This window comes from Microtus oregoni, unplaced genomic scaffold, assembly GCF_018167655.1.
Source record: "Microtus oregoni isolate MIOR12 unplaced genomic scaffold, Mior012 000005F_ref0000423, whole genome shotgun sequence".
Taxonomy (NCBI): domain Eukaryota; kingdom Metazoa; phylum Chordata; class Mammalia; order Rodentia; family Cricetidae; genus Microtus; species Microtus oregoni.
The window spans coordinates 63,932,321-63,956,093 of record NW_024543064.1 but is presented as its reverse complement, the minus strand read 5'-3'; the positions used below and the strand labels follow the sequence as shown (position 1 = coordinate 63,956,093).

Genomic DNA, 23,773 nt, shown 5'->3' with positions numbered 1-23,773 from the left:
GGTGAAGTCTAGGATAAAGGACACGGGCTATTTCTGAATGAACACCACTTTACTCATCTTTAAGGTTTTAATATCGTAACAAGACAAAACAAAAAGCTAGAAAGCGGCCGTAGAGGACCTAAGATGAGCACAGAGAGCACAAGTGAGCTCCTCCTGCTGCCATTGTTCTGCTGTGGGAGTCTTGGGGAGCCCCAGGGCACACCTTGCAGCATCGGTCAGCAGCCCTGGCACCAGGGAAGACCACAGCCTCTGCAGCGCAGGCAGTGCACAGACGCAGGCATGCTGTTTTCTGCAATTACAGCACTCACCCTCAGACGATTCAAAAAAGGGAGGGGGCGTGGGAAGCCCCGGCAAGCTTGACAGGAAGCTAAAAGGACAATGTCATCTAACAAAATCTGCAGGTCTCTATTCAAACGGAACTCTTTAATTCCCCCCCCCAAAGGTTTCCTTAAATAAATCCTCCCAGACTTAAAGAGAACCTTGTAATTGTGTCCCCAGAACCGCTGAATAAACACAGCATACTCACAGACTCCCAGCGGCTGTAACTTCAGAGCAGAGAACACAGCTCCACTATTAAAGCTGTCTTCCCTCTCTTCTACCAGATCTTTTCAAAAGCCAACTAAAAGAACCATTCCTCAGTATAAAGACCAGCAGAAATCTTCAACTTCTGCTTCGTTCCCCGGCCTCCAGATCCCGGCAAAGAGGTAACCAGGCATCTGATGGCCCCCAGAGCACTGCGGGGTGACTTCAAGACCTGTCAGTTACGGTGGCAGCTACACTCACTGCTGTGGCGGCTGCTTCCGCAGGAAGGGATGCTGGGAGATTTTCTTCCCCCAATCTCTGCTGCAGCCTAGTCCTAATCCATCACTGTTTACAGATAGCCGGGTGAATAAAAACCACAGGAGCATCCAATAACTTTTCACCTAACCTAGGCATTTCTCTATCAAGGGATAGCATCAATTACTTTGTTGTTTTAAGAAAAAGTAAGGACAGGCTGCTATTCCCAGGCGTGACTTATATTTTATACCCATGGACTTTCTTAAAACACACTTTAAAGGAACACTGAAGATGGGAAGTCAGTCTGGCAGGTTGTGTCAGTGACAAATCCCCATCATGAGACAGGCAAAGCAAGGCTGCCAGAAAGGCCAGGTTCAAACTGACATTTGATAAACGGTATTTCAAGTGGGCTTGAGTTTGGAGTTGTGTTTTTTGGTTATAGTTTTATCTGTGTTGTGATTGTTGATATGGCTATATAAGACACTGTCGTGTGCGGGGAGTTACCACCAAGTATAAGAAGGTGGTATCTCCAGATTATAAATAGGAACTAGGAAATGAAGAAAAATAAATCCAGACACAATCCCATAGCACAGAGATAATCATTGTCAATATTCTGTAACAATTTACTTGGGATATTTTTCTCTGTCCTATGTCATATGAATGGAACTTAACAATTAACATTTTTTTCTTTAGTAATATTGATTTCCAAGTTACGTATTATTTTTGAGTTGCATGATTGTTCCTGGGATGATGGAGAACAAATATCCCACGAAGATGGATGCTAAAAAGAAACCCCACACTAGCTCAGAATTGAGTATAATAAAGGGTTATTTATTTAGGGGTAGACTCACAGATCACAGTCCTCTCCACAAACAGGGAACAGGAACTGAATCCAGCAGCCAGAAGAGAGAGTTAGCGGGCTTTACATCAGCATTTATAGTGTAAGAGGTCACGTCCAAGTGAGCTGGTATCTTAAAGGCTATTGGCTGGAGGAGTCCCCTTTTTGTTTAAATAAGAGAAGTCTAAGCCTAATATAAAACAATATACAATAAGAACAAATATCAAGTATAAAATTAGAATTACAGCCAGCATAAACAATATCAAGCAAGAAACATGTGATAAATGTTTCAATAATTATCTTATCCTAAGGAATCTAAGTCTTGTATTAGAAATAGCTTAGCTAAATCATGAGAGGAAAGTTAACTATGATTATCTAGTCTTCAACTCCATCAAACACCTGACAAGGGAAATAAAATTACTTAAGTAAACAGGAAGTATAATCAAGCAACTTCCAAAATATGTAATAAATGACAGAGACAACTGGCTACCTGGCCAATCACCCAAAGTCTCATTTGCAACATTGGAGCAACCAACTTTGGCTAAGGCCTAGAGTAACTGATAGACCATTTTCAGAGGCAGGAAAATTTTCAGAACTGTCTTATCCTGTCTTGGCAAGATTTGACAGTCTTTCTCTTGTATCCTGCTTGTCCTGTCCAGACACCTTGCATTTTGTCAGTAGTCAAGGCATGGGCAGTTCCTTGCCCAAAGGCCAGTTTTGCCAAGAAGAAAACAAGCTCCAAGTGAATTGTCTTCAGTGCCCAACATTCTCTGAGGAACAGATCAGAGCTGCCAGGAGCAACTGTGTCTCACATCAACAGAACCCCAAGTTATTTAAATACCATATTCTACAGTTCTTTGAAGTGACTGAAGATTACTTATTTATGCAGAATACAATCTCTATGTTTCTAAAGAACCTGATTAGTCTAACTATAAGTATGAAAAAATGGATGATTATTGGTCTATAATTTTTAATACATATATAGCATAAAGACTGACTTCATATTAAAATATTAAACAATCTTTAAACAACTGTACAGCAAATGAGGACAATGACCTCAAAATGTAAACAATGTACAAGTATCTTGAGCAGAGGTAGAAATATATAGTACAATATGATAAATTTATGCTAAAATTGCATCAATATATAAAATATCTTAAACAGAGGTAGAAGCATGAATGCATACAATATGAAAAAAATAATTTTGCCTAGGTGTACAAATATTGTAGACAGAAATAGGAACATATTCAATGTAATTTGAATTTGTATCAATATACAAGAATCTATACCAATGTAAATTGTCTATAAATAATAGCTCACAAGTATTCACTCTATTACTCACTATTATTATTAGTGTAAGCTCACACTAATTCACCTATTATCCCATCCAATTTCCCTCTTTTTTTTCCAAAGAGATCCCTGAGCATACATAATTTTCACCCCAATACCCAACCCTATATCAATTATAATCAACCCCTAATTGATGTTCCTAACCCTGAGGACAAACTTTGTTGGGAGAGGAGATGAAATCTTCCAGAATTACCTCCAGCTGTCATGGGGGTAATGTTCTTTCTATGGGATCCTGTGAAAGTAAAATGGTAGTTAAGTTCCAAGATTACTATCTGGTATAATTGCAAATAGTCTGAGTATTTAATAGGGTTTTTCTGAGGTTCCTATTTGGAGTTCTGGTTGAATTACTTTTTTGGCAGCTCTTAGATCTGTCACCATTCTCCATTTTCCAGATTTCTTTTTAATAACAAATACAGGAGTATTCCAAGGGCTGGTTGATTCTTCAATATGGTGAGCATCTAGTTGCTCCTGTACCAGCTGCTCTAAAGCCTGCATTGTCTCTTCTGTTAAAGGCCATTGTTTAACCCATATTAGTTTCTCAGTTAACCATTTTAAAGGCAGGATCATTGGTACCTGTAAAGGTTTGGTAGTTGCTTTGTGTTCTTGTACAGCCTGAATGGCTGTTGACCTTTGTGTATAGTGCCTTATAATATCCTTCGCAGAAACATGCATTTCTGGGACTGCAGGAATGTTAATCTGGGTATTCCATTGCTGCAGCAGGTCACAACCCCATAAATTCACTGCATTATTAGCCACAGATGGCCTCAGCCTTCCTCTCTGTCTTTCTGGCCCAATGAAGTCAATCCACCTCGTGCCTTGTTTCACTTGAGATAGGGTTCCAATTCCTAGGAATTGAACATCTGCCTCTTGAAGAGGAAAACTCAGATGCCAAGATTCTGAAGTAATGATACTCATGTCCACACCCATGTCTAGTAATCTCTCAATTACAGTGTTAGTTATATGCACTCTTAGTTTTGGTCTTTGATCATTAACAGAAGTCTGCCAGAATATACATTTCTTATTTCCTATTGGAATTTTTGATTCATCCTCCATGTTTATTCCATCATATAGAACAGCATTTTTTTTTTTACATCAGGCAATGGATTTTTAAATTTCCCTGATGAGACAAGTCCTCCATAGTAACTGGGAATAACTGGACCATGTTTGACTCAGGGGCCTGTGAGAGGCCCCCCCAAGAAGTTTCCCAATGGTATCATGTTGCCTTCTCTGTCTTTTGTTGGTCTGCATACATTGGTCCAATGTCAGCCTTTGCCACACCTCCTACATAATCCAGAAAGTTGATACCTTTTATTTTTGTCATTCCCAGAGGAGACATTATTTCTAGAAATCCCTTGTCTACAGTGCCTTCTCAAATGTCCTATTCTACCACAATTAAAACATTTGAAATTTTGATGTCTCCTCATACCTTTGGAAATTTTCTCCTACCCAAGCCTCAGTATTAAAGTCAAATGTTTCAAATGTCTCAATGTTATACTTAAGCAAAGAGCAAAGCATACTTGTCAGTATTTAACCAGGCACAAATATGCGGAACCAAAGTGGTGTGGGACGTTTTGTGTTGCCTCTGATTGCATCTCACTGCCACACAACTGCAACTGCAACACCTGCTGGCCAATAAAAATTATTAAACCTACAACAATTTACCAAAATCTCACAACAAAGATAACTATTTGATTAATAAATAAATCAATAAACTTGAAAGTTATATAATTGCAGACAATATTACCATCCAGGAATTTAATAACATTTTTGCTTATACTATGGATGGTATTCTGCAAGGTTTATATGGGTTTTCTGATACATCCACTTATTGAATATTGGGACTTAGTTTTGTTTTTCATATTATATCCTTAAGAAAATGGTTTGATAACAGAATCAAGAATGAGGTACTTTTAGAAATGATACAGTCTTTACAGACTAATAATGAACAGATAGCTGACAGGATTAATACCATCGAAAATCAAAAGTTACCTGAAAACATTAATACTATTGGAAAGGGTAACATTAATTTGACAGACAAAATTCAATCCATGTCAAAGGGTACTGAGAAATAATCTGAAAGAATTCATACTGTTGCATTGGACAATCAAAATCTGTTTAAAAGTTATGATAGGTTAGCGGATAGAGTATCTATCCAGGAAGGCAATCTACATGCTATCCAAATAATGATCAAGGATGAGATGTTATCTTTAAAGGAAAAACTTCAGTCCTTGGAATCACATGTGCAGAATGAGGACCAGAGGCTGGGTGCCTCCATGAAATCACTAGAAATATATGCAGGCCAAGAGATTCAGGATTTACAAAAGACAGTGGTAAAAACATTTAAAATGATTGAGGAAATTATTGGAGCTGGTGAGCAGGGAAAGAAGGTACAAGTACAGGATTTAACATTGTCAGTACCTGTCAGAGTCAGAGATGACCTGCCCAGGGTTTTAGATTCACATGGGTGAACTCATGAGAGACTGAACCTAGCGCTTCCTGACCAACCTGTAGGCACCTCTTTTAAAGATAGTCTCCTCTTCCTCTTCCTCCAGCAACTACTCTCTGCTTATACAACTGTAGGGAGGAACTTAGGCAATCTCCCAGCTTTCATGACCTGTGTTCACAATCAGCTTTCTGTATCTTATCAGCTTCCTCTCTCCCTAGATACACAACTTCTCTTCATAAAAATACGATTATTCGTCCATATATGTGACTTATCGTTTCTTTTTTTTAAAACATTTATTTACTGTTTGTTGGAGGGGAGGAACGTGGATGCCACAGAACAACCTACAAGAGTTAGTTCTCTCCTCATACGATGTGTGTCCAGGGAGTGAACTCAGGGTTGTCAGGCTTGACAGCGAGCACCTTTATCCAACCACCCAGATTTCTAATAGTGCTCACAAGCGTTAGTGCATATAATGCCAATTAATATACTTGTACACTTTATATTGCTATATGGTGTGGTGAGCAAACACAATTGCTGTTCTCCTGGAGTTCCATGTAACATAAAAGCTAGCTACTCAGCAGACGTAGTCAATACTGTGCTACCCAAAAGAACTACAGACACCTAAGAACACATCAGAGACCTGCTCTTCTGAAGGTTACACTGAGGGATGGGGGAGAAGTAGCAATCCAACTGCAAAATCCTTAGTACACTGTAATTCACATCTTCACTGTTCATCATAATTAACTCTCAACTTTTATCTTTCTCCTATACGAAAACTTAAATGTAGATTTCAACCATACTTTGTGAATGTAATGTATATGAGAATAATTGATATCATGTATATAGATTCTTTTATACATTTAATCATTAGAATATAATAATTAAGAAATAACAAAAGGTAGGCTGTGTACATAACTCCAGGAATCTTTTAAGTGGAAAGAGACTACAGTTTTCTAAGTATTCCCAACCTAACTGACATGCTCAAAAGCTGAGGAAGGCTAAAGATTCCCTAAGAAAAAGTTTTAAGGGTTCTATGTGTGTGTGCATGCATGTGCACGTGTGTGTGTGAGAGAGAGAAAGAATGAATGAAAGAGAGAGAGACTAGACATCAGACCTAGAGCTATGAACATGCTAGATATAAGCTCCCTACCACTGAAACACAACCCCAGCCTTTTGGCCTTAGGCCTTCTTTTAAATAATCTTATAAGTGTTTTCTCATAATGATCACTAGTATCATTTTTTCCCATTGGTGCCCTGCTTAAAACATACTTCTCTACCCAATGAATACAACAATGTTTGCCTCTGTTTGCTCTTAATGTTTAAAGAATAACTTCCTAGTATGTTTTCTTTAGTATTCCAAACTATCCATCCCACATGTGTGTTTGTACCTCTCCCCTAAAAGTGCTGACACTGAGGAGGTTATCAAAAGGATGTGATGGTTTGAAGAAGAACATTCCCCACAGGCTCAGGTATTTAAAAGCATGGTCCCCAGTTGGTGGCACTGTTTGGGGAGATTGGGAGCCTTATCTAACCTAAGGAAGTAGGTTGTTGGGGGAGGGATTTGAGAGTCTGCAGCCTCTCCCCACTTCCAGTTCACTCTCTTTTGCATGTGTTTGAAGATGTGATCAGCCAGTGTCCTGCTCCAGTGTTTGCACCATTGTAGACTTCCCCTCTGGAAGTGTAAGCCAAAATAAACCCTTCCACCACTTGCCTTGGTATGCATGTCATCATAGCAAAATGCACCTAAGGGAGACTAAAGACTTCCTAGAACTTTCATCAATGCACAACCAGCTTTAGTCAAGTCCCCAAACTAGCTCAATGCCCTATGATGTAGACAACATGCTCAACAGATATCCTAGAGTGTCCTGTGAGTTCATAAAACTAGCAACAGGAGAAGAGGAGGAGGAGGATAAGCAGGAGGAAGAAGGGGAGGAGGCAGTAACACCATCACTACCACGCAAAGCAGGCATTCTCTTATCCATAGTCTGACAGGATGGATCCCCAGAAATGGGGAAATATACAAAACTATATTCTTTTATCTTATTTGATAAATTTACAAGAATTATTTTTTTCCTTTCATAACATATTTTTTAATGTTATATAGGGCTGCGTGAAAATAAGCAAAATGTCTCACATTTTTCCTCTATAAAAACAGCAGTGTTTGTTCAATATATATTGTATGTTGATTAGCATTTATCTGTGAAGCTTTTTTTATATCTAAGGTAACAAAATACTTTCAAATCAATTATTTAATAGGTTAAAGATATGTTTTACAAGCCAGGCGGTGGTGGTGCATACCTTCTATCTCAGCACTCTGGAGGCAGAAGCAGGTGGATCTCTGAGTTCACTGCCAGCTTGTTCTACAGAGCAAGTTCCAGGAGAGCCAGAGTTACAGAAAAAAACCTGTCTCGAAAGGGGAGGGGAGGGGAGGGGAGGGGAGGGGAGGGGAGGGGAGGGGAGGGGAGGGAAGGGAAGGGAAGGGAAGGAAAGGGAAAGGATATGTATTGCAAAAGACACCTTACTTACATGGAATTATGTGGGAAAGCATCCATATTCTATCTTAGTGACCAAGCTCTATTAAAGATACAGGATTCGCTCTTTGGGCTGACGAGGGAGGGGGACTTGACTGGGGGAGGGGGAGGGAAATGGGAGGCGGAGGCAGAGAAGAGACAGAAATCTTTAATAAATAAATAAATTTAAAAAAATAAAGATACAGGATTAATCTATCTGTAAACAATATTGTTGGTCTGAAGCCACAGGCGGGCTCATTTCAAACACAGGTGTTGCTTCTAAGCTAAGGAAGGGATATCTCTTACAGAAGTTAGACCACATCATACATTCTTCTGACTCACAATTTATAAAAGCCAAATAATCCCTTAATTCATGGGAGAGCTGACATGCAGAACTCTATATGCACACACTTCCTTTAAGAACACAAAAGCAAAAGTAAGGCTACCAGGGTAGACAGAAACCCAAAGCTTCCAAATGGAGTGCCTGAGGCACTCTTCCCTTCAGCACTGCAGCGAACATAGTCAGAAAGTTCTGATTATGGGTAAGAAGACAACTCCTGATGTCTTAAACATTCCCATTCTGAACAACAAAAGTAAAATAAATAGCATGGGAATTACTTTGCAGAATAATGGAAGGTATATAAGCCCCTAATACCTCTTCAGATTTCAGCAACTGTGAGCCCTTTTAATTCGTTAGTGGCTGGCTATTAAATCTTCAGATTTATTAAATGTATGTGATACACAACACTAAACTACACCAGTAAAATGATGCTCAGCCAGGTGTCCCTAAGCCTTAGAGGAGATCTACACATGCTGCTCTGTGAGCACAATGAAAGAAGTGGGAGGGGAGAAGAGTCACAAAGATGCTGATTAACTTTCAAAACAGCAACTGTGACACACTCCAAAAAATGAAATTCTCAAGCATCTGCTTTTAAATGTTTTATTGGTCATTTTTAAGTGGCTATTTTACCACAGGTAGAAAAGAGAACGGATGGAAGTGTTGGGGAAAGGCAGCTAGAAGACAGTGGAAGTAAAAAGACAATGAGCTCATTACTTAAGAACTGACGGGTCATTTACATAAACTTCAAATAAAAACCAAGTCAGCCAATGGTTGAGAAATGGCAGAAATGATCCCTCCAGCTATGGGTAGTGCTCACATTGCCAGACTGGACACTACTGAATTATCTATGAGCTGACAAACACAGCCAGCCACAAACCATTGCTTTGTGAAAAATATACATCTTAAAAGACCCCTTCAGTCCATCTTTGAACAGTAACAGCAGTTATCCTTCATTGCTCAGAGATGACAGGAATTTTTCATTTTATGTGCATTAGTGCTTTGTATGAATGCATGTCTGTGTTCCATGCATGTATTTGGTACTCACAGAAGCCAAAAAGCAGTATCTTCTTTTAACTATTTAACCATCTCTTGGCTGGAATCTTTTTTAGTATACTGTAAATCTTTACATTCTCCTTTGAGAATATTTTCTCAACAGTGCATGCTTCAGTCTGAATATCTGTGGACCTACAAATTCCTATGTTGAATCCCCAGGTAACAGGGTACAAGACAGGGCTTCTAAAAGGCTCTGCTCTCATGAATGGCTTTACTGTCCTTACAAAATAATGTGCATTTGATTGGATTGTGATGTGGGATTCAACTCTGTATGTTGTGGTTACCATTGATTAATAAAGAAACTGCCTTGGACCTATATCAGGGCAGAACAGAGCTAGGCAGGAAAATGAAAGTGAGTGTTGGGAAAAAGAAGTTAGAGTAAGGGAGATGCCATGTAGCCACTGGTGGGGACAGACATGCCAGAACCTTGCTGGTAAGCCACAGCCACATGGCAATACACAGATTAATAAAAATGGGTTAAATTAAAATGTAATAGTTAGCCAATAAGAAGCTAGAGCCAATGGGCCAAGCAGTGATTTAATTAATACAGTTTCTATGTGGTTATTTCAGGAGTCTGGGCAGCCGGGCGGTCGGGAAGCAAACAAGCAGCCTCACCTCCTATTACAAATTGGCACTCCAACATGTGCTAGTTAAATGCATATAAAACCTGAGAGGGCTTGGAAAGGAATTCTAGACACTAAAAATCAAAGTTTAGCTATATTTTTTTTGCATGGGCTCTGCTTGCTGGCAGCATGCCTCAGCTCCTTTAAGAGAGGTCTTCCCAATTCAGTGGTAGCAAAAAAAAAAAAAAGAAAAGAAAAAAGAAAAAAAGAAACCCAAGTGGTTTTGAAAGGCAGCTTCCTGGGCTGTGCTGCCAGTGCAAACTCTGGCTCTTTCAAGAGGCCAAGCATTTAAATGGAGTTTGTGGGCAGCATGCTGCAAGTTACTTGGTGGCAGCATAGGCCAACTGGTTACCAGAGTTGAAGTGATGAGAATGGCTCCCACCCAGCAGTCTCAGAGGCAGTGAGCGAACCTCCACCATAGTGGACTGGACAGAGCTAAAAGGCAAAGCAGCCTTAGTCCAAGCAAAGCGCTTTAGCATTTTAAGAAGCAGTCCTGGTCAGAAAAGGATTACAGATGCACAATAGGACAGTTTCAGACTTAAAATACCTCTAAACAAGACACCGTGTATTTAAAATATACATAAGCTTGGGAGAGAGAGGAAGAATATAGAAAGTTATAAAAGGAAGTAAATGGTTTTAAAAACTAAAACAAAGTCTTGTTTTTGTTTTTGTTTTGTTTGTTTTTTGAACATCTCATATGTAGATTTATAACTGAACTTTGCACTACTAGCTCTGGAATATGCATATAAACAGACACCATGTGCACACACACATTATTCATAATATATGGACAGATTACAGAAATATACTCAATTACATGTATGAACATTTGCAAATGCATGGTGTTCTACTATATTCTGAAGTGCATCTCAGAACAACCCCTATCATGAGGATCACACTGATTTATTAGGAAAATAGAAAAAGCCAAAATTGTATAGCAGCCCACAACAACCAACACAAACATTTCATTGCTTTCAAAAAAAAAAAAAAAGAATAGAGATGTCAATGATTTGCTAATCAAATTAAGCCTGGCTCAGAAGTATGTGTAACACATGTTTTGTTTTGAACAAAATGTAAGACTTAAGAAGCACATGCAAGTAAATAAGGCATTAGGAAGGAAAAGCAAGAGAAGAAAGGATGGACGAGAGAAGTTACTAAGTGGTGAACATTATCGCTTTATTTATGATTTTATGTGTGTGTGCACCTGTGTGTTGGGATATACATGAGGGCACGATTGTCTGTGCTCCCCAGAAGAGGGTCTTGCATCTCATGGAGCTGGAGTTACTGGTTATGAACTGCCCAACATGGGTCCAGGCAACAGCGCTCTTCACTACGAAAACATTAACATTAGTTTTTCATCGCAACGTTTCATACTTTAAAAGCATACTTTTTAAAAGCATAATATAGTAGTATTAACTTGTTTTCCTTTAATCCAGAGTTAGAATTATAAATATCAACTCCCTTCTACTTAAACTTACCCATATACTTTTCAACATATTATCTGACTCCCATGTTTTCATGGGAGAATTTAAGAATGTCACTGAAAAAGGTTTAAAAAGTTCCCTCATAACTGAAAGCATTATCATTGTCTGGTATTAATCTAGGCATCTCAAAATCACATGGTTACAATGACAGCTGGAGGGCTCCTTGCTACACACAATGGTTCGAGTGGGGTACAGTCTCTTTATTTCTATTCATTTGCTGTATTTACTCCATCCCAGCATTAATTCAACTACTTCTGTACACTTTGTAAAAATATAAGTTCTTACTAACAACTAATTCAGGCAGCTTCCATATAAAGGAGATAGAATGGAGTATTATAAAGATATCTACACAGTAAGTTTTTAGTACTAATGGAATTTCTTAATGGATTTTGTTTTTTTGAAGCTATTTTGAAAACTAATTGGAGACTCAATCATATCCATGTAGCTCTTAAAACATCTATGAATAATTAATAGTCCACATATAATATGACCCAGAGGAATAAGTCATGTGATAAGTAGTGAGTTGTTAATATCAAAAACAAGACTTGTAGTCTATGGTCCAAGTAAAGAACAGCCAGGGTTGTATTACTAGGTGTGAGAATCATGGGCCCTATGGGGAGAATCTAGTATTGTTACTTTTCTAAGTGTTAATCTGTCAAATTATCTTCTAAATATGAAAGTTTATACCCAGAGACACGTGGAAGTCCAAAAATGTGAGCCTGTTTCCACCTAGTCCAAAGGTCAGAGATTTGGAACTCTATTAATTCAAGGTTATTGTCTGTCTCTACCTCAAAGGTCCCACTTAGATTTAAATCAGAGAGTTCTGCTCTCTCAAGGTTATTGTCAACAGGTGTGGCTAATAGCCAGACCTTATATTTCAGGAATAGAGAAGTAAATACTTTTATACTCTAAACAAAAGTCTAAGGATCCAACTAAGTTCCTACTTCTTTTTTTTTAATTTTTCCATTCAAAAATTTATACTTCCTCCCCTCTTCCCACTCCTAAAACAAAGTCTTTAAAGAGACAAAATATAGGTTATATAGATTAAAGGAATAAAGATAATAAAATAAATACTACAAAGCAATAGAGTAAAAATAAGCCACATAAAGATGGAATATACACAGAGTCTGGATTATGTATATTATTGTGTTTTCTTTGAATTTTTGACTGCAGAGAGACATTTGATTCTAGGAACTGCTAAGCTAAACCAACATATATGTTTTAAAGGTTTCTTGATGTCAAAATTTGAGTCTAAGAATATGCTGCTTTGGAAAGGAGGTTTTTCTTTTGTTTCTACAGAGGATGAGAAACTGTGGAATCCTTCCAGACTAATGTGGTTTAATGGACCAAAACCTCCTGAAAAGTTGCCATGAACACCCCTCAAAAAATTACTTTGCCCAATAAACAGGAGGAAGCAGTTTGGAGATAACTACTCCCATATTCCCAAATATTGTTTATAAATGTTTGTTCACACTTAAAGGGGGATATGCTATAGAATTTTACATTGGTGTGAATCTTGGTTTATTGATACAAATTTAAGGTCAGTTTTGTTTTATGTATATTTCTGCTCTTGATTAAGGTATTGTGTTTGGGCAGCTCATTTAAAAATATAATGTATAATTAAGAAATATAGGTTAATAGATAATCATCAATAATAGTCAAGCTTGTAGTCATGTAAGTTAAGTTTTCTAGATGTACAGGGATATATTTCAGTTAGATAGGTATTCTTCAAATCTTTCAGAGACTTTCAGAATATGGCATTTAAAATGTTTTAAGAACATAGGACTTTTCATGACATTGAGACACATTTGCTCTTGGCAGCACCAATAACTTCAAGAGGAAAATGGGCACCAAAGAGGCTCCTTAAGGAGTTTGCTAGCCATTTGGGCAAGAAACTGCTTTTTCCTGGACTGCTTGATGGTATGCTGTGTGAACTGGACATGCAGAACCCACAGAGAAATGACTGCTGAAGTTGCCTAAAGAAGGTGAGACCATCCTTCAGAGTTCCTGCTTCATTGAAAAGTCTGCCAGACACTATGGGCCTGTAGGCTGAAGATGGATGCTCCAACGCTACAGAAGAACTTTGGATGACTGTCCAGGCAGCAAAATATCTCTGTCAATTCTAGAGTTTTGGAAGTTGTTTACAATGCACTTCCTAATTACTTAGGTAATATTATATCCTTCTGGGATCTTTGATGGAGTTGAAGAACAGATAGTTACAGTTTTCCTTAGTTATCATAAAAGATAAAGTAGATATAAATATTGTAACTGTAATTCCTACTTGATATGGTTTTGTTATATGTAATTTTACTATGTTAAAATTAAAATCTTCCTTTTCATTTAGACAGAAAAGGGGAGCTGATGTGGTATTCCTGCTCAGTATGCTGTGATTACCACTGATTTATAAAGAACCTGCCTTGGACCTATAGCAGGACAGACTAGAGCTAGGTAGAGAAAACTAAAGTGAACAGTGGAAGAAAGAAGGCAGATTCAGGGAGATGCCATGTAGCTGCTGCCAGGAACAGACATACTGGAACCTTGCTGGTAAGCTACAATCATGTGGTGATACACAGATTAATAGAAATGAGTTAATTAAGATGTAAGAGTTAGCCAATAAGAGACTAGAGCTAATGGGCTAAGCAGTGATTTGATTAATACAGTTTCTATGTAGTTAATTTTGGGAGTCTGGGCAGCCAGGCAGTCGGGAAACAAACAAGCAGCCTCCTACTTCAGGTTTGCCTCTTCCACCATATAAAGAGGAATAGAAACAGGCTATTGCTAAAAAGCCCTGGCTCCTCACTTGGACCCACTAGGTAACTAAAGGTACCATAAAATACTGACACCTTTACCTGATTTTATGTACAATGACTGCTCACCTATGCAGGTTGGCATGATCATCACTGAAGGAGTGTCTGATGAACCCAGCCAATATGAAAAAAATAACTAAATATCTGCTAACAATTACTTGTCAATATGTACCCTTAAAACCTTAAAATAGACAAAATAATACATTAACACCAATTGATCAAATCAAATGAAAAAAATGGCCCTATGACATCATACTAATGTATAACTTATGGTTGAAAAGAACAGGGTGAGAAAGAAAAGATGTTCACAAAGTATTTTTATTTCCATTGTAAGCTACTAACCACCCGGCTGAAAATCCCGACCTATTTCACCTTCTCCAAGTCTGGCGAGCTCTCAGGAGTTCTTGTGCACTGACACAACCAGCACCAGATGCAACCTCAGGACCCCACTAACACCCACAAACTCCTCAAACTTTGGCAGGGTGCTACAGCATGAGAAGCCACTGCCGAGAACACATTAACCCTGCAACTGCTCTGACATACATGTGACATGTCCCCCCATGATGTCTCTTCAGAGTAACTGAAACCCTAAGACATACATTCTTCCTATGGAATGTCACGGTTGCTTTATGAACAAATTATTCCATACACACCCATAAACAGGATGTATGCACAAACTAGGAAAGAATAGCCTGTCGTGAGTGCACCAAGGAGCACATGCCAGCATCTAATGGTTCATCCAAGAAACAGAATCCCACAGGAGAGCTGGTGGAGAGCTGTGGGTCAGCACTTATGGCAGACCTACATGCTATGAGATGGTGCTAACTGACCACACCTCCAGACATGTCACAAAACTCATGAGCAACTTAAATTTCTTCAAAGGACACAGTCCATGTGCTGATATTTGCGGGGTTTTTTGGTTTCTTTTGGTTTTGGTTTTGTTTTTGTTTTTTTGGTTTTTCGAGACAAAGTTTCTCTGTAGCTTTGGTGCCTGTCCCGGAACTAGCTCTTGTAGACCAGAGCCCAGAGATCCACCTGCCTCTGCCTCCCGAGTGCTGGGATTAAAGGCGTGCGCCACCACCGCCCGGCTGTGCTGATATTTGTATTCAGGTCAGCCAAGACCAGACAGTGAAATCATGTCTCCAAAAAAGTAACAACAACAACAATAATAACAATAATAATAATGCAGCCTAAACAGACATGCTGACTAAATACAGAATGATATTTTAGTTGGGATAGCAAGAGAAAAAAGGGACACGAGGTAAAATCTAAAGAAATAAGAACAATGGCCAGGCTACAGTTACAAAAAATGATCAGCATTGGTTTTCCGTTACTGTAACAAATGCTGGAGATCTGTCAACTTAAAATAACAAACGGTTTATTTGGGCTCACACTCTGGAGGTTTACTCCACAGCTGGCTGGCCTCACTGCTTTGGGGTCTATGACAAGGCAGTCCATCTTGGTAGATGGAGGTGCAGGGCAAAAGAAGGCCATTCAGCTTGTGATAGCCAGGAGGCAAAAAGGGAAGTGGGAGCCTAGGGCCGCATCATTTCCTCCATCAGTATGTCCCCAGTGACCTAAAGGCTACTGTGCCCCGCCTCCTAAAATTTCCCAAAGCTTTGCAAAAACACTGAGAGCTAAGGACAAAGCCCACAATAAGGCATGGAGAGGACACTCAGATCTGAAATGTAGGCGGATCCATGTTGACTCATCAGTACGGCAAATACAATGTGCTAGTTACTAAATGAATAATAAGGAAAGTCAGGGCAGGTTATAGGAACTCCTAGAATCTGAGACCATTTCAAAACGAAAGGGGCTTTCCAATCCTTACTATGATTAAAGTGGTTTGTTTTTTTCTTTTTTGTCTGAGAGGCAATCAACAACAAAAACAGTAAGAATTGTGATCAAAATAAAAATTTATAATTCTAAGATAAAAGTATTAAGTAGACGTTAGCAAATGGAAGATGCATATAATTTAAAATCCATAAGCACATAAGAGAAAGCCAGGCTGGTGGTTTATGCCTCTATTAACACTCTAGAGACAGGAAGATCAAGTGTTAGAGGCCAGCCTGGGCCACACAAATAATTCAAACATAAACTAGTAATTCAAACACGTGACCGAGTTCAATATATGAAAACATACATCACTTGAACCTTTTTTTTTTAGAGCTGGAGAGATGGCTCAGCCGCTAATAGCACTTGCTGCTCTTGCAGAAGACCCAGGTTCAATTCCCAGCACCTACACTGCCGCCCACAACTGTCCATGATTCCTGTTCCAAAGGATTCGATGTTCTCTTCTAGCCTCTGAGGGCACTACATACGTGTGATGCACAGACATACACTTGAGTAAAACACTCATACAAATAAAATTTTTTTTTAAGTTTTTAAAATAGTAACAGCTTAAATGTCTGACAATGTAGAGGTAGTGAACTATGGTGTCCTACTACATCTAATATTATTTAGTCATTTTAAATTATTACAAAAACCACTCAGGTCAGGCAGTGGTGGCAGAGGCAGGCAGATCTCTGTGAGTTCAAGGCCAGCCTGGTCTACAGAGTGAGTTCTACGACGGCCAAGGCTACACAGAGAAACCCTATCTCAAAAAAAAACAAAGCACACACACAACAAAACAAAGGACTACTCGGGCTCAAACGTGTAGTTAAATACGGACCAAAAGCAACAATCTATTAACTAAACTAATCATGTAAATAATATAGAAAACATTTAGAATGTTAGCAGAAACAAAACAATTTGCTGGAAAGCACTTTCTTTTATTAAACAATGCAAGAACTAAAATGCAGCCGAGAAAGTTAGGGAGCCCCTCGAGTATGATCACATCCTGACTCTCACTAGAGACCAGACAGTGGCCACTTCGCTCAAAAAATTGAGAATGAAATATTGACTTTTTTTTTCCCCAAGACAAGGTTTCTCTATATAATAGTCCTGGCTGTCCTGGAATTCTCTCTGTAGATCAGGCTCGCTTTGAACTCAGAAACCCACCCATCTCCTTCTCCTCAGTGCTGGGATTAAAAGCGTTTATCACCACTGCCCGCTGAAATATTGACATTTTATACACAATGAATTTCTCACTATAACATTTCTTTATTATATTATTACTTACAAAGAGATGGTCTCCAAGGCATCTTCAAAGATGTCCTGGAAAGGAATAAAAACTAGAGTGAGTTTCTCCAGAGTGAAGAACTTCTAATGTGAAAAGGGTGAGTCTGTGCTTAGGGAAGAGGGTAAGGACGAGCAGGAACAGAGTTACAACTCCCAGCCGATGGAATTCCACTCACACAATCTCTGAATTTAAGTGAGATTTCTTTCTCTCTGCTTTTACTGTGATTGAGACTGATAAAAAAAAAAAAAAAAAAAAAAAAAAAAAAAAAACACTCAGCCTGCAGTCAACGTTGCCTGTTTCAAAGTGTGGCCTGTGGCATTCAGTTGCTTTTATTCCTCGGTTTCATTCACCGCTGATGCAGAACTTCTGTGAGTAACAGGAAATGCCTGAATCAGTCTTCAGTTTCTCCTTGACTACATGTCAGTTTCCTCCAGACCTTCATCTCTCCATCTCTACCCACCAAGCCTCTCATCCTGAGCTAGGCTTCCCGCCACCACACGCCCCTTGCTGCATGCCAGTAACCTGCTCAAAAGCATCACCATGTTCTGTCCTAGTTACGCTTCCTGCTGCTGTGATGAAACACCATGAGCAAAGCAGCACGGGAGGAAAGGGTTTGTTTACCTTACACCTCCGCTGCTGCTCATCACTGAAAGAAGTCAGGGTGGGAACCTGGAGACGGGAGCTAGTACAGAGGCCATGGAGGGGTGCTGTTTGCTGGCTTGCTCCCCAAGGCCTGTTCAGCCTGCTTTCTTATAGAACCCAGGACCGCCAGCCCAAAAGTGGCCCTTACACACAATGGGCCAGACCCTCTCCCATCAATCACTAATTGAGAAAATGCCCGACAGGCTTGCCGACAGCTCAAGAGCATAGAGGCATGTTCTCTATTGAGGAGCCTTCCCCTCTGATGACTCTAGCTTGTGTCAAGTTGGCATAAAACTAGCCAGAACATATTCACATATTCATATTCCCTCTCCCTCCGTCCCCCTTTCTCTCCCCTGCTCCATCTCACATGGACCATACACTCCACACTCAGACACATCCTCGCACAGAACTCACATAAACTCAAAGGGGACTGCCTCCCAGCTACTTGGGATGCTTCCCAAAGAGCTCAATGTCAAAGCCCCTTCTCTCTCCACCCCTACCTAGCATGACACTATGGTCCAAGCTGCCAGCACCTCTACAAGGGCCACCTCACCGGCCTCCCTACCTCCCACCAGTGTCCACACAAGAGCCCCCTCTTTTTTCCCTTTAACCCTGCACACACCAACCCCCCCCCCCCCCAGACCCTTTAGGAGGCTTCGCTGTGCTGAACCCAGCTCCTTCCCACAGCCTTCAGAGACCTGCCAGACAGCCTCTGAGCCCACCTCCACCCACCCGCCCCTCTGAGCACACCTCCACCCACCAGCCTCTCAGCACACCTCCACCAGCCCCGGACTCTGAGCTATCCTTCTACAGCCACAGATCATTCTTCTCAGCGACTCCCTCCTCCCTCCAAAGGCTCAGGGCTGACTCTCCTCAGTCGGTTTCAGCTCGGATAGTCATTTCCTCAAGGTCAGGTCTTTGATCACGCTAATTAAAGTTACCAAGAATAGCAACTGACTTCTTTCGTCCACAATACTTATAATCTGTAATCATCTTCCTTGTTTCCTCGGCAAATAACTAATTGGAAGAAAGAGAAAATACAAAATACCACGTGAAAGGAGGAAGCAGCTCCCTGCTTTAGGTCTGAAACACCCGCCACTGCCAGATGGTGAGCGGTGGCTGTGGGAACTGAATGAGCTCACCACCAAAGCCGCAGAACTTGAGTTCAATCCCCAGAACCCACAAAAGGCAGGAGGGGAGGAAAAAAGCCCACAAGGCCGTTCTCTGACAGTGTGCCCTGGCATATGCCCTCTCACTTTGGCTCTGTTCATACACAATAAACACAGTAATAGCAGAGTTTTTTGGTTAAGTTATTTTAAAAGATTTGCACAGTTGGGGCAGACTGAGGGGCCACTGATAGTGTCACTTGGATTTTCTCTACTGCATATACCGGCTTCATGGGATCCTATTCTCTTTGGATGTAAACCTTGCTCAACCTAGATGTAGTAGGGAGGGCCTTGGACTTTCCACAGGGTGGGGTGCATGGCCCTCTCTTAGGATTAGAGGGGGTAGGGTGGGAGGGTCTGTGAAGGGAGTAGGAGGGGAGTGAGAGGAGGGGAGGGAGTGAGAATTTGGATTGGTATTTTTTTTTTAATAAAAGAAAAACTGGAGAAAAAGAATCTGCAATACCTTATAAAAGGGAGGGTTGAGGAATCAGGGCTTGTTGTCCTCTTGGTAAAGTATGGCTATTTTTTGTTTTGTTGCTTTTTTTTTTTTTTGGTTTTTTGAGACAGGGTTTTTCTGTAGCTTTGGAGCCTATCCTGGCTCTTGTAGACCAGGCTGGTCTTGAACTCACAGAGATCCGCCTGCCTCCGCCTCCCCAGTGCTGGGATTAAAGGTATGCACCATTACCGCCTGGCTTTTTGATGCTTTTTAATCAGCTATTTTGTGATTTTTGGCCTGAAGAATGGAACTGAGTTGTATCTCTAGCTCTGGATGGTGACCTGAGTTGTGCCTCTAGCCCTGGATGGGACTGAGTTGTACCTCTAAGCCCTGGATGGGATTGAGTTGTGCCTCTAGCCCTGGATGGTGACCTGAGTTGTGCCTCTAGCCCTGGATGGTGACCTAAGTTGTACCTCTAGTTCTGGATGGGACTGAGTTGTATCTCTAACCCTGGATGGGACTGAGTTGTATCTCTAGCCCTGGATGGTGACTTGCCATTCTAGATCACAGAGAAATACTGTTTCTTCTTCCCTTTGAGAGTTAAGCCATGTGGGTTTGCCAATCACTTGGCCAAGAAAAGATTCTTCAGGAAATGTGTCCATCACACCTGAAAGATGCTAAGATGAGCGTGGGGCTGGAGAGATGCTCAGCTGTCATAAATGTGGGCCACTCGTGCCTAGGGCCTGAGTCTGGTTCTCAGCGTCTACATCGGGGGATCACAGCCACCTGTGACTCCAGCTCCCCGGAATCCAACACCCTCTTTGGGCCTCCTTGGACACCGTGAACCCATGTGCATACACTCGCAGAGAGACACACGCATACGCATAAATAAAAATAAATCTTTTCTTTAAAAAATATTTGAAAGTAACAATGGTCCCCTTGATGAGATACAGACTTTCTAGGCTGGAAGCATGCCTCGGCACAGCTGCTGACAGAGCTCCACTGCTTGCTAAGCCCATCCGCTGTCGCAAGTTCCAACAGGAAAGCATAGCTTCCTCCTTCCATCTCCTTTCCAGACGCCAGTCAAAATCCTCAGTCAGCTTGGCTGGCGCTCCGGGTATTCTCGCTCTCTCTGAACACAGCTATCCAGCTCCTAAACGATCTTCCATGAATGAGCCTGCCAGGTTCTCTGGCCTGTGGCCCCAAAGACTTGACTTTCTCCTCACCCACTGCTTCCAGGCGGGCAGCTTGCCTACCCTGGTTTTTTGTTTTTTGTTTGTTTGCTTTTCCTCTCAAACACCACCCCAATTGTCCTCTGGTTTCTTCTGAGTCATTTTCAGTTCTACTATCTAATGGAAGAACATTATTATATAAATAAAGTCTAGGCCAGCCAAGACTACACAGCAAAATTCTGTCTCAAAAATAAAGAAAGGAAATCAAAGTGAGTCCTTTGTGGACCTGAACTGAACCACAGAGCTCTTAATCACAAGCTATAAATGCTACTGCTCCAGAGACCAGCTCCAAAGCTGCACCTGGAACTGCTCCTAGCTCTAGCGGTGAACAAAATACAACTTTCTAGAACAGAGTAAAGGAAGAAAAAGAAAGTAGCACCGTTGAGCCTCTGACCCACAGGTCTTTAAATCTGGCCTTCATATTTAAAATTTTTAAGGAAAAATGAAAACTTTCAGTTAACAGAAACAGGCCTCAGGAAAACTTAAAGTCACACCTGGTGGCAGAGACTTCTAATCCCAGGACTCAGAGACTGAGGCAGAAAGAATGAAGATTCAAGACCAGCATGGGCTACAGGACCTTATCTCAAAACACCACACTGTCTTTTAAAACAAAATTCTAATCGTGTAATAGTGACATCACCAACCAGAAGAGCAAGTTTGCCTGGGACCTTTACGACTGCGTAGCCTCACAGGCTCCTGGCAGGCTCCTCGCAGGCAGCCTCCTGCCTCCTGCTACTGCAGGCTCTAGGGTCACCCAGGAATGTGCTCTTACTACCTCAGACAAAGGTTCACCCACTGACCCAAAACTTTCTGTGTACGCCAGGCTGGCCTCAGATTCACAGAGATTAAAAGCTATTATGTCTGGCTTCAAACATTCTTCCGTTTGTCCTTCCTTCCTTCCTTCCTTCCTTCCTTCCTTCCTTCTTTTCCCCTCCAGACATCCTTCACCTTGTTGTCTCGGCAGATACGGGACTCTGACACTCAAGGGGATCTGCCCACCAGGCCACCCTTCAGCCTCCTAAGTGCTGAGACTACGAGCATTTGGCTTAAGCCTTCTGATGCTTAAAAGTTCATTTTTACAAATAACATAATAATTTTTTAAATCACAAATCTAAAAGCAAAAATCTGGGGTTATAGATTAAATCATTCTGATGGGAATGACCATTTTCTATAAATGTAGGAACTATAGCCAGGCATGGTGGCACATCTATTTAATTCCAGCACTCAAAGGAAGAGACAACTGAGTCTCTGTGAGTTCGAGGCCAGCCTGGTCTACAAAGTGAGGTATAGGACAGCCCTGGCTATACAGTGAGACCCTATCGCAGACGCTTTTTTTTTTTTAAAAAAAAAAAAAAAGGAGGGGGACTATAAAAAAATCAAACAGTCCACTTGTATCAAGCAGCTGCTTCATTCTGGTGGGTTATATTTTACCCAGATGACTCAGTTATCTACGGGAGCAACCTACACATGACACATGATTCACACACAATGACGTGAAGATCTTCATTAAAAAAAATGTCAAACACACAAAAGTGCTTTTCCCTTCACACACGTAAGAAACTGTGCTGGTGCGTCATCGGCTCGGAGCTGGCACGGCACAGCACGTCGCCACCAGAGGATGCTGCTAAAGTACAGAAGAGCCTTGATCAACACCGAAGAAATGTGCGGAGGTGATTTAGGAGGGCACTCGATGACTGTGGCATGGAGGCCCTAACTCCTGGAGGAGGGTGTGTCAAGTGTGCCCACACCACACCACCGTTCATCATTTCAGGGCAGGAGGGTGACACAAACCAAGCACACTCGCGTGAGCTGTCTGCCCCACCTCCTTTTCATTCATCACAGCAAACCCTTTCCACCCAGTCCAGCATTTGTAACCTGGGAAGATGGGGGACACCCACAATACCTACAGGAGACAGTCATTAGGAGAATCGGGGTGATCTCTGATCGGAGAGTCAAGGGCAGTCAGTGCCCACTGACGTAACCACAACGCGATGAAATGAGTTCCCACCCACCAACTCCCTCCCCACCCCCCAGCAAAAAGCACTCTTCAAGTCTGTGCAGGACTCCCTGGAAAGTCTAGGGGGGTCACATGCTCCGTCAGGTGCTGTGCCGTCTAAGGGGCAAGCTTGTCTGAGCGCTATCACCATAAATAAATATACATTAGTGACTTAATCACACTGCCAGGAGAGGATGGTGGAAAATACCACTTAGGCTTGGGAGGTAGACCAGTCTGGGTGCAGACCTTGATTCTGCCCTTGACCTGAGACAAGTCCCTTGAATCCTCCACTTCCTGACGCTCTGATGGGAATCTCAACCCCCTCCAGAAGTTCTGTAAGGATTTTGGTGACACAATGTTCTCTCTCTTAAGGAAGACAGGCCTGACTCAAAACAGGTTGCACCAATACAGCTGCAGGGGATATTCATCCCAAGAAATTAGGTGAGTCGGCTGACTCCTGAAGACAGCGCTAGAAGCCCTCATCATACTTAACTCTCTGTCTCTGTCTTTCTGTCTCTCTCTCTCTCTCTCTCTCTCTCTCTCTCTCTCTCTGCTTTGTTTTTGAGACAGGGTTTCTCTGCAGCTTTGGAGTCTACCTCTTGTAGACCAGGCTGGCCTCGAACTCACAGAGATCCACCTGCCTCTGCCTCCGGAGTGCTGGGATTAAAGGTGTGTGTGGCCACCACCACCTGGCTCTTAACTCTTTTTTTTTATATCTGAGATTCTGAGCATCTCCTGGAAGGGGGGAAATAATCAGAAGAGAGTGTGTTTGTAGCAAAGAGAGACTCCCACATGTTAACCACCATCTCTTCCCTTGGAACCCCGCACTGCATTTCCTTCTCACACAGTTGACATCCCAGCATGGGAAGCAGAACTGTTGACACAGACTCAAAGGTCCTCAGTGCCCCGGGGAGCAGTGTGACCTTGGCCAACACACACATAACCTGTGGGG

The 23,773-nt window shown here is 41.3% G+C and overlaps 1 protein-coding gene across 2 annotated transcripts in view; it reads right to left on the bottom strand.

The window, feature by feature from the left end:
• The window catches only part of Ttc39b (tetratricopeptide repeat domain 39B), a 112,354-nt gene that overhangs the window by 68,635 nt on the left and 19,946 nt on the right, over positions 1 to 23,773 (bottom strand). The window contains exon 2 of one of the 2 annotated variants that reach the window (XM_041651309.1): positions 17,350 to 17,384. In XM_041651309.1, coding sequence (XP_041507243.1) covers positions 17,350 to 17,384 — 35 coding nt within the window. Of the gene's footprint in view, positions 1 to 526; positions 759 to 17,349; positions 17,385 to 23,773 lie in introns of those variants that run through there. The other variant, XM_041651311.1, reaches the window with a different exon arrangement.